The sequence below is a fragment of the Lates calcarifer genome, linkage group LG4 (genome assembly GCF_001640805.2).
Source record: "Lates calcarifer isolate ASB-BC8 linkage group LG4, TLL_Latcal_v3, whole genome shotgun sequence".
NCBI lineage: Eukaryota > Metazoa > Chordata > Actinopteri > Centropomidae > Lates > Lates calcarifer.
Window position 1 is genome coordinate 8,810,319 of NC_066836.1, and position 12,031 is coordinate 8,822,349.

At 38.9% G+C, this 12,031-nt stretch overlaps 1 protein-coding gene across 6 annotated transcripts in view; it reads left to right on the plus strand.

Annotated features, from left to right (window-relative positions):
• LOC108883295 (pituitary adenylate cyclase-activating polypeptide type I receptor) overlaps positions 1-12,031 on the plus strand; it is a 39,629-nt gene that overhangs the window by 17,744 nt on the left and 9,854 nt on the right. For all 6 annotated transcript variants that reach the window (XM_018676253.1, XM_018676252.2, XM_051069934.1 and 3 more), the window contains 9 exons: positions 2,994-3,090; positions 7,321-7,431; positions 7,528-7,628; positions 7,710-7,807; positions 8,425-8,557; positions 10,175-10,328; positions 10,924-10,984; positions 11,460-11,529; positions 11,629-11,720. In XM_018676253.1, the coding sequence (XP_018531769.1) occupies positions 2,994-3,090; positions 7,321-7,431; positions 7,528-7,628; positions 7,710-7,807; positions 8,425-8,557; positions 10,175-10,328; positions 10,924-10,984; positions 11,460-11,529; positions 11,629-11,720 (917 nt within the window). The remainder of the gene's footprint in view (positions 1-2,993; positions 3,091-7,320; positions 7,432-7,527; positions 7,629-7,709; positions 7,808-8,424; positions 8,558-10,174; positions 10,329-10,923; positions 10,985-11,459; positions 11,530-11,628; positions 11,721-12,031) is intronic.

Genomic DNA, 12,031 nt, shown 5'->3' on the forward strand with positions numbered 1-12,031 from the left:
TTCACACATGGAAATATGTAGTTTTGAATGACTTGGAAGTCGTACTCCAGCTTCTTTCCACAGTCCAGAGACATGCAGGTTAGGTTAACTGGTGATTCTAACTTGCCCACAGATGTAAATATGAGTGTGAGTGGTTGTCTGCCCTGTAATAGACTGGTGATCTGTCCAGGGTGTACCCCACCTCTTGCCCAGTGTCAGCTGGGATTGGCTCAACACCCTCTGCGACCTTGCAGGGATAAGCAGTATAGATGGATGGATGGATGGAAATATTGGATGATGCTAGCCAACCACTGCTGTCATTTGGTTAGTTTGAAGTTTGTTTGTTTTTTTGGTCACTGTTTATATTGTTATTAAAGCTACTAGAAAGAGAGGTGGAATATGATTATATGTGTAAATCTCCACACTTAACATTTTAAGGCTAATTTTGAACGTGAGGAGATCTGATACAAACAGATCCAGAGGATTTAGTGTGAGTGTATGGTGTGTGTGTGTTTGTGTGTGTGTGTGTGTGTGTGTGTGTTTGTGTGTGTGTGTGTGTGTGTGTGTGTGTGTGTGTGTGTGTGTGTTTGTGTGTGTTAGCTACAGTACGTGAATCCACTTCATGACTCTTGACTGTGGGGGGTGTGTGACAGAGCACAGCTGGAGATGTGAGACAGTCACTTCACAACAGCTGCTCTCCTTTCAGGAGTGTGTGTGTGTGTGTGTGTGTGTGTGTGTGTATGTGTGCGTGGGGTAGATGGAGGTTTAAATGCTGACATGAAAGCACATGTCCCCGCCACTGGATCAACCAACAATTCCTCCAAGCTAAATGACTGCATAGATTGTTGAACCATACCCTCAAATACAACCCATAGGGTGGGCGCTGGACCTTTGTCGTCATAGTAACGATAATAAAATTGGTTAAGGTTGTGGAATGGTAGGTTAGCTTTGGTCAGGCCTAAGCACCAGAACTACTTGGTTAACTTTAGGACAAGTTTGTGGTTTGGGTTAAAATAAGTAGAGAACCTTCATCGTCATTGTTACAATAAGGTTGTGGAATGGCTGTGGGTAAAAGAAACAACACTGATTATTGTTTTCACACTGAAAATAAACGGCGATCTCCTGTGTCAAAGTCCTATGTTTGGTCGACCCATCCATCCACCCGAACTTCCTCCTGACATGGACTCTGTCTCTCTATGTACTACGTCACCTGACTTCCTCCTTTGCTCCCGCCACAATTACCACGGCTACCGGAGGTCAGCAAACTTGCCTTGATCAGCATAGAAAAAAATAGTAAATCCTTATTGCATTTATAGCAAAATAAAAAATACTCCTCCAGTTCAATAACACGCATGAGCTTCCCTCCAGGATTCTATATAAGTAAATTAATGAATAACACATTTCACACTCATTTTACAGGCTTGTCTGCGCTCATGCCAAACAGATATTAGTCATCTGCATCCAATTATTTTTCATTTCTGGGAAGCCTTGTCTACAATATGTATTGGCTCTTCACTGGTTACCTGCTGCTTAGCAACATGGATGCTTGCTATGGGTACAAGAAAGGTCTTTCTTTCTAACAATGCCAGTGTCTGTTTCATTAAATAATATCAAACAACATCAACATGAAAAAATGGAGGTCTTCAGTGTCTTTTTTTAAAATTTTTGTTCAGCCATCCTGGTGAGGCAGGAACTGTTTGTGTGTTGTCTGGAAATGGAGTCACACCAGGTAATAGCAGATGTAGCTCTAATGATGCTTCACAAAGCAATTCACATGCAACATTTTAAAATTCCATCCACGTGCAGCGCAATAGAGAGAGAGGAAGTGAATCTTAGGACATCTTCACAGTCAGTTGATGCCCTATCTTATCTAGGCAGCGAGGCCTGAAGTGAATTCTTATTGGAGGAGGGGGGTGGCAGAGAGATGGAGTGATGAGTCAGCCATGGCTTAGAGGGCCAGGACATATTACACCTATCATTTCACAGTGAGAGTGAAGGAGGAGGGTGCAAAAAAGCTAAGGGTGCAAAACAGAGATTGGCCTTGAGAGAGCAAGAGGGAGAGTTATAGGGAGGTTGACAGATGTACAGTAACTCTACTACCTGTGGGTAAATAGTTTCCTTGACTGCACCACGAAAGCAGACAACACTGACACTTCAGAGTATCTTCACCTTTCTTGACTAAATATCAGAGTGAAAAAGAATTTGACAGGGGTTGTGAATTCAAGGGCGATTTGATGAAATTGCTCAGGGATTTGATTTGATCGTTCCAAAGTGGGTGTGAGTTAGAAAATCTCTGAGGAACCACAATTTCTTAACTAATGCCTCATCCACCGCCTTGTTAAATGAAGAGGCTGAGTACAAGACAGAATATATGGAAATAGAAATAATCGCAAGGGTTAGCTAGCTTCCCCTAATCACACTGATTGGAACAAACAAAACAGCAAAACGAATGAGAAAAATTAGATGAAAAATGAGCTAAGGGAAACTACACAATTAGATGGATTATGGGTTGGTTACAACAACATCTCTTTCACATTACACATGTGCAATCAATCCATCGCTAACGTAAAAATATTGGTCAGTGCAGCTCTGAAACACAGAACTTTCAGATTTTACAGCAGCTATTATGATACCAAATCAAATGACATTACAACAAGGTAAAAGGGGTTGTTTGTGGTCATGAAACCACAGAGAATGATCACATCTGCAGCCCCAGTCAGCTTTATGGAGCTTTATTGTGAGTGTCAGCTGGTTACTAGCTGGTAAAAATAGTGGAGCATTTAGCAGCTAAAGAGCCAGATATTTTCTTCAAGAGATGGTACAGACCAAAACCAGAGCTAAAAGAGAGAGAATATTGGTCTTACATTCACCAGGTGGACAGAAACTCAACTGTTTAAAATGTACGCCTTCATAAGAAGAAGAAGAGTGGCCTTTAAGACCATTATCAGTGGTGCAGTCTATCGGTATAGTCAGTATGTAGTGTGACATTGTGTGTGTCTGTGTATTTTCTCCAGGTGGCCTCAGAGTCTGAGCACTGTATAATCAAGCGTGAACATGAGAAATGCATGGAGAGGATCGCGCTGCACAGCCCCAGTGATGACCTTGAATTAGGTAAGTGAGGATGTATGGGTACGTGTTTGTGTGTGTGTGTGTGTTCTCACATCCTTATGTTTGCATAATTTGGCATGAAGCCACCAGTTTTCATGGCTCTGCTGCTGTGATTAAATTGTTTACTTCTTGGATTGCTCGGAAAACACAGAACTGCAGATGAAAGTCATGCAACTTTCCGGGGAATGAATTAAAAACAGGCTTTATTTTTTCAAACTCACCAATCTGGTATTTTTCAGTTTATCCAACCAGTCTCAAAAAGGTCATAGTGAGACATCTAAGAATGAAAGATGAGTGTAGCTTTATATGTTCATATAACAAATACATCACCTTGCAAGGCTGCTATGCAGCACAGACAATCATCCAGTGATATGCAGTTCACAAACCAAATGTCTCACTGTAATGTCACGCTGAGCTGCGTTCACATTTTTCCCAAATGTCCTTTTCCCAAAAACACAGGAAACGTGTTATGTGATTCCTGGAAGCAATTATTTTCTTGGCTATGGATGGTGGTTTTCAATAGCAACTGCTGCAGGACTCCCACTGCTCAAAAAGTTGTGCGGCAGACTGCATCTCCCAGACTGCACTGTGACTCACGGCTTCGCTGACAGCCACAAGGTCCTTGAAAAAAACATGAAACATAAAAGATTCAGAGTGTAAGATAACAAGTTTAAGGAGAAGAGGAGCTGTAAGTTGAGCTCGTTTTTCATCTGTAGATCTTAAAGGTCAGCCCTGCAGTCTTCCTATAAACTGCATGTGGTCTTTTAACATGTTTTTATCAAAGTTTTTGGTATTTTTACAAAGTCTGACGCTCTGAGGAGGGCTTGAGTAAAGGTATCATTTATTAAGAACTCATGCTTAATTTGTTTTCAGTTGTGACTTGCATTTATGTTTAAAATCAGAACCTTATTCCTCTGTAACATAGGCAGCTTGTTTATTTTTGTATTGAGCCACCCACTTTCAGACCGTATAGTCATATGTGTCGGCCTGCCTCGACCCTTTAACTGATCCCTGTCTCCTTCTGTCCCTTTAAAAGGAACCATCCAGTGTTTCTGCTGACAGCAAATCGTTGATTGGGAGATAAAAACGCCTGGTTTGCAGAAATCAGACTTGGGGCTTGGAGAAAAAGCAAAGAAAGAGGAAATAAGAAAAACAAGGACAGGGAAACAATAAGTTAAATGTGGTCTGTTTTTAGCTTGGTCAGACAATTTTCCCTTTTCCTGATTTATCAAGGTCCAATTCTAAAAGCATATCTCATAATTTATCTGTTAATATATTTTTAATTGAGCTACTCTGGCCTCAGATCAGTCTGCAGGCCGTGTGAAATTGCTACATAACGATTTGCTGTCTGGTGCTGTAATCACCACCCAGCTGAATTTAGAAACCGCAAAATGAATTGTTATTATAAAATGACCTGCACAGTGTTTATTATCTCAGAACTAAACCATATTCATCAAACAGTTTCTCCAGTGCAAAATGTAAATGAATTTGATTGAAATTAGTGGTTGCATTTTGGCACCAAAACATGACTGTCACCTCACAGAGAAGGACATTAAATTCTCCTATACTGTCTTAAATTTAGAGCTGAAACCACTATCCAGTTAATCGATTAGATGACTGACTGAATGAAGAGCAACTAAACATTCTCAGATTTCACTTTTCCAATGTGATTTATCATTCTACATTAAATATCTTTAATATTTTCCCACTTTTAAATATGCTATCTGTCTGTACTTTTGGTTGGAATCAACAAGCAAATTGATGATTTGATTATATTACTTTGGCAAAATGTTTCACTATTTTCTGACATTTAGAAATGAAACGATCAATCAACTAAATAAGAAAAGAATGAGCTCATTAGTTAGTGAGGAAAATAATCATTAATTGCAGCCTTACTTAAATTTTTGCTGCTTGTTTGTCTTCTTTTGTGATTAGTGCGATTCTCACAAAGGAAATGGATGGCACACAGATGGAGATCTTTATAGGAGTGAGGTTTTCCCTTCAAACCAGTGTTTAAAAATGATGAATGAATGCTCTTTTGGCATGTAGTTATATATAAGAACTTAGTTCTGAATTTCTGATCAGTATTCTACTGGAGCTGCACCCCATGACTCAGATTACAAAAACCAGATCTTACTCAGTCCTTCGATCACATCAGCTTTAATGAGAACGAATGTTTGTCCATCTCATGAATCCATCTGTCTGTGTTTGTGAGCGTGTACTCCACACCATGCATGTGCAGTACGTGTGGGGGTATCACACTCTGTCTTTTCAGCCCAGTGAAGATTCGGTACGCTGAGGGATCCTGTGTGAGATAGCCAGTGATGCAGACAGAGTGCTTTATTAAGCCGGTTACCTCTGTAGCTCAGTGCGGCTCATTTGGCTCTGATTTGCCCTTTAAAAGGTAATTGGCTTCGTGTCCGGCTCACCAGACAGAACCAAAACAGATTAGAGAGCCAAGCAGAGTAGAGAAAGGTCTCAAACACACACACACACACACACAAACACATACATGCATGTATGTCCAGGAACACATGCACAAGCATACATACATAGATGCACACATGCTGAAAACACTCTAAATGCATGCGAGGGAACACACACACACACACAATCAGACTTGTACCTGCCTCTGCAGCACTATAAAGCCACCCGAGCATAAACAACGTGGTAAACCTAGAGAGATGGTGAAAGAAAGAGGGGAGGGACGGGGAGGCGCTGAAGATAAGGGAAGCAGAAAGAAAGACAGAGAAATCAAAGCTGTGATAGCAGCACTGACAATAAAGGATGTGAGATTTATAGTGAGCATGAGTCAGGTAATGATGGAGGCAGATGAATAGATGGAGATCAAAACAAAACAAAGAATAAAAAATAAAAGAAAAGACTAAACTGGGTTAAGTAAGGTTTGGTTTCAGCCTGTTTGGGAGGCCAGATGGGTGGATCATGCTGAATTAAACTGACAAAAAAAACAAACAGATGAAATAGAGTGTCAGATGCAGTGTAGTGATTTGCTAAACATCAAAGTACTTCAAAACCTATAACTTTAGCTGCCATTTTAGTGGGTACACCCAACACTAATGCACTGATTCCACTACTGTGCAACACGTCCTGTCTCCTTAAAAGTTAGCATGTTCAGGTTGTGTTGAGACTATTTTAGTCAGGTGTTGATTCAGCTTTACTGGAGGCTGAAGTTCCTGATGTTATTTTGTCCAGCCAACTCAGTAAGAGCAGCCTAAATAAATAAAGGTTCTGTATGACATATAAAAAAGTACTCACCCCTACTCACATCTGTTATTACTCTGCCATAACCTTACTATAATTACCATCATTTACAAAAAAAAAAAATCTGTGTTAGTGGTTAAATTTAATCAGTAACAAGGAGGTTAAACAATGTGTGCTAAAACAAGAAAACACTGACAGTCTGCTCAGGAACATGGAGTCTACCAGACATATTTAGAGAAAAGACAATGAGCTGATCATTGTTGCCAAGAGCAGCAGTGAAACAGCAGTTTCCATCTACAACAATACAACCACTGGTCTCTGTATTCTTTGGCTTAATACAAGAAATAGATTTTCTGAGGAATTCATTGCATTAATTTTAGTGCAGTGTTTCAGTTAATGTTGATAATTTGTCAGGTTAAATCAATACCAGAACAAGGTTGACTGATGTGTAGTTTTATTTTGGCTCCACATGGATATGATATGTGCACCTTGTGCTTTTTACTCTGTTGTTTCTTTACCTGTGATGTTAGAGTAGATCAGCTGGTAAATCAGGGCTGGTGACAACAGGTTTGCATCGTGAGGTCATTTTGGCAGTGAGAGACTGGGCTCTGTTTTGTTGTGGGAGGATAGGTGAAATAGTTCTGCAATAAATGACATTTAGTATTTTTTACACTTATATTTATATGTTTTCTTGACAGTCACAATTAGAGTTGGGAGAGATCAAAAGAGAGCTAAAAGAGAGCAAATATCAGACTTAAATCTACCAGGTGGACAGAAACCACAGATGAGTAATTTTGCTCTGTGACTGCTGGATTTGTAAATTAGCAACGGTTTGCTAACAAATTGGCCACATAAACTTAAAAGCTGCACTTGTTGAAACTTGTTTCTGTTGCCCCCAAGTGGCCAAAAAATATCCAGTGTAAGTTGTATAGAAGAAAAAAAAATGCTGTGTAAGAGCTCCACACTGAGTTTCCCCGTGTGTTTCTGTTTTGCTTATCCTCTGCCCCTCAGTGTGTCCATGGATGTGGGACAACCTGACCTGCTGGCAGGCGGCCAGTGTTGGTGAAGTTGTGGTGGTCAACTGTCCAGAGCTCTTCCATGACTTTATGGGTCCAGAGGATGGTGAGAGGAACCAGAGGATTCACTTGAGTCGACTCATTTGAGTTTCATTCCGTTCAGAATGGTTCAATTCAGCTCAGAGGTATTTTTTACTTTCAGAAATGGGGAGGGTTAGTCGCAATTGTACCGAAGACGGCTGGTCTGAACCTTTCCCTCACTATGTGGACGTCTGCTTCTTCTATGACAACACCACCAAACCTGTACGCCCTCTGTTACCTCATCAAGTTTCACATTACATTTATCACAGACACACACACTAACTCTTCTTCTTTTGATCTTAGGACATGTACTACGCGTCAGTCAAAGCCCTGTACACAGTTGGCTACAGCACATCGCTGGTGTCTCTGACCACAGCCATGGTTATTCTCTGCAGATTCAGGTGAGAGTCAGAATGAGTCATGGAAACAGGTTTCATTTAAGCAGGTTTTGTTTTTGTTTTTTAATTTAAACTCAAATTATTATTAACCCAAATGGAAAAAGAAAACTGAATATCTTATTAGTCATTCTATAGAAGATTAACTTAAAACTTCATAATCACGTGATCATCAGTTTTGAAGTAGAAATGCCAAATACTCCCCAGTTCCAGCTTCTCAGTTGTGAGGATTTGCTGCAACTATAATTCTTATGTGATAGTGAACTAAAGACTTTTTTTTAAATAAAATAAGAAATTCGAAAATGTTATTTTGGGATAGTTTTATGGACATCATTCACTTTTCTGTAACATGTAAGAATTTTACTAACAAGCTAAATTATAGCCTGTCTGAGTATAGCGTAACTTGATCACAAAATATCAATAGATGGCATCCTGAGCTAAAGCATATAATATAATGACTTTGCCATGAACCAGTAAGAAAGGAACTGAAAATCAAGTAAGAATAGCCAAAGGTTCAAAAGGTTAAAACATGATTAAAATCTTCACTACATCCCATTTTTATTCTTAAACATTGATCTGATGTACCTCTAAGATTTGATTTTCTCTCTCTCTCTTTTCACCAGGAAGCTTCACTGCACCAGAAACTTCATTCACATGAACCTGTTTGTGTCCTTCATCCTGAGAGCCATCTCAGTCTTCATCAAGGACGGAGTGCTGTACGCTCAGGAGGACAGCGACCACTGCTTCGTACACACAGTCAGTAACAACAGCTAATTCACATGCATGTACTGTGCGGTCATTGATACACTCTATATGTGGTTGATTCAGCAGGAAAGAAAACAACCACGACTCTTTGTTTGGTTATTAATGACAAAATGAAGGAATCATTTTCAATTCACATGGCTAATTATTTCATTAATTTAAATTTGAAGCAGATAATTACAAAATGAGGTCTTTATTGCTCTAAATGATCCTTACTCGAACAAAATAATTGCTGGCAGGTTTGGAATCAGTGTAATAAGTTTGTGGAGCAAAATGTTGTCAAGATTATTGGTTAATCGGTTCCAGAAAGCATTATTAAAGGGTTTCTTCGAAGTGCAGCCATTCATTTCAGAGAGGAAAACATATGACTGAGTCTGTTCTGTTTGAGATACAAAGCAAGGTTCACAAACAGACTTCTTCTCTAGTGTTTCCTGTTTGATATGCACCTTTTGAAGGAACTTCAATCACACGCAAATTTTACAAAAAGTAAATACGCAATTAGATGACTAATACTCCCTCATTACAAATGCAGAACAAGCTCTTAGCCTTTGTCTGGTAACAACACATTGCTCACTGTTGTTAAGCAGGCATGATAAATAAACCTAATTAGGTACACTAATGGCTTCAGCAAGGCCAGTGGAAATCTTCTACTAGAAGCTCATTAACATATCAATGGTTACTTTGCCCCTTTTTTTTTTTTTTTAATGCTCTGCTTTACTGCTGTTGCCATGGCAATTACAGGTCACAATCATGACATGGCGGTACCAGGAATCAGATCAGTGCTGTAATTGGTTGACCCCACTCAGATTATGGACTCATTCATTAACATGAACTCATTAGATTACAGCCCACCTGACATGAAAGGTTGGCTGTGAAATTTTGGAGATATAGTTAGAATTTCCATTTATCATATCATGCTGTTTTGTTTTTTTTGGGGGGGGGGGGTTTGGGGGGGGACACTGTTGTAGCTCTGTCACCTCATTAACAATAATTTACACTGTGATTTACTGGTGTTATTTTGAAGCTCGAACAAACTGTTTACACATGTTGCAAAGACAGCTTATTTCCCACCTACAGAACATGTTATTTCTCATTTAATTCCTGAAAAAAGTCATGTAATATGATATGTAATATGAAAAGTTGTAGCTCTATGGGGGTACATGTGCCAAACTATGTCTTGGCCAGTAGTAGTGACGTGTCATTTTGACACTGGATTTTTCAGGAATTGAACAAATGTGTTAATCAGTGAGTTTTCAAGGTGCTGGTAAGCAGATTTTGTTACTTTTAGTTCAAACTGAATCAGGCTAAATTATGCTAAGATAACTGTCTCCTGGCTCCAGCTTCATATTAAATGGAAAAATTTGAGAGTGATATCAATCTTCTTTACCAAATCACGACAAGAAAGCAATTACATGTACTTCCCAAAATATCCAACTATTCTGTTAATAAACATGTTTTTCTTGTTGCAGAATTGACTCAAGCTGCTGTCACACTTTCATTACCCTAAAAGGATTGTCTAACATGAGCAATAGATGTGAAATCATAGAAAAAAATAGACATCCTTCCACCTTTGCCGCTCTAATGCATCTCCTCCTGTGTTTCTCTGTACAGGTGGCGTGTAAAGCAGTGATGGTTTTCTTCCATTACTGTGTCATGTCCAACTATTTCTGGCTGTTCATTGAAGGTCTGTATCTCTTCACTCTGCTGGTGGAGACTTTCTTTCCCGAGAGACGATACTTCTACTGGTACACTATAGTAGGATGGGGTGAGTGTCTGTTACAGCAGAGGAAAGTGAAAAACCTTACTCACACAACATTTATTTGTAACTTTCAAAACTCAATTTCCCTTTTCTTCTCACTGAGTAAATTGGTATTTGTATTTTTTTATATAGAGAGAGGATTAGGAAGAGAGATGGTGCAGTGGGATATGTTACAGGATTTTAAAGATAACAGATGTTCAGGATTTTCATCATCTAAGCAGTATGAAATAAAAACAAATAACGCTCTATTGTGGAAGTCCTGGAGGTCTCGTTAAAACAGTTTTGAATCTATTTACTTTCCATTACCTTTGAGATTTCTTTCAGACTTGCCAATAAATGTTTTTAAAATACAGCTGAAGTACAAATATCATCTTGAGACAGACATTTTAGTTTTCGCCCTCTGCTGATTACAGCCTTTAATACTTATGTTTTATCCGCTCTTTCCATAGATGAACACAATATGAATGCTGTAGGGGTACAGCAACATATATGTGAATCTGCTGCAGTTTCTGTTGGCATTTCTAAAACTGTGACTAATGAGAAGTACTCATTAGTAATTTTTGACAAGTATACTGTGTTTTTGATCACTGTTTGATCACAGGAACTCCCACCATCTGTGTGACAGTCTGGGCAGTTCTGAGGCTCCATTTTCATGACACTGGGTATGCCACAATAACTTACTTCAGATTTCAGTGGTGAAAAATAACTAAGTGCTTTTCCTCGTGTACTGTACTTGAGTGCAATTTTGAAGTGCTTGTACTTAACTTGAGTATTTCTTTGCATGGGATTAAGTGAGTGAGATACTGATACATTGGCATGGAAAATTTTGTCTTTTATCATTTCCCTGTGCAAAATGCATAATGTAATATATAACTGTAAGAAAACAAACAGTACGTAAAGGAGATTTATTAGACTGATTTTTCCAGGTAGATTTAATCCTGTCTTTTTACTCTCAGTTTTAAGGCTTGCTTCCATTTTAAATCTTCCACTCCCCTCTGACCCTTCCCTCCCTCACTCTGCAAATGGCCACTTGATTGATGCGCTGTATGGTGCCATGTATTACCAAGTGTGGAGAGAAAGTGAGGTATAAGGGATGCTGAATGATTATTAATAGGGACTGTGCTCCTCCTCCTACAGATGCTGGGATACAAATGAGAACACTGCCCTCTGGTGGGTGATCAAAGGACCAGTTGTGGCCTCTATAATGGTATGACATATCATTTTCACAAATACCCTGCTATTGTTTGCCTTACTGGAGTTTAAATCATGACATATTCAGTGTATTTCTGTTTTTTCTTTTCTTCAGATCAATTTTGTCCTCTTTATTGGAATTATAATTATCTTGGTCCAAAAGCTGCAGTCTCCTGACATTGGAGGAAATGAATCAAGCATTTACCTGTAAGTTACAATAATCAAAATTAACTAACAAAAGTAGTGTATGTCATAACTGTGTGATTATGTGTGTGTGTGGAGTGTGTATCGTACTTGACAATGATTAGCGTGAATTCAGATTGCTAGTACACTGTGCACATAACCTGTACAAAAGTGTTATTCATTTTTGCATAAAGGATGAGTCTATATTTATTTCTCACTGTCAACAAATCTCATGAAAAAATGAAAACCAACAATTAACTAATTTCACTAACAAGTATTCCCTGTGTATCTAAAGCTTCATAGAACGTATTCCTCTGTGCCACAGAACTAAAACA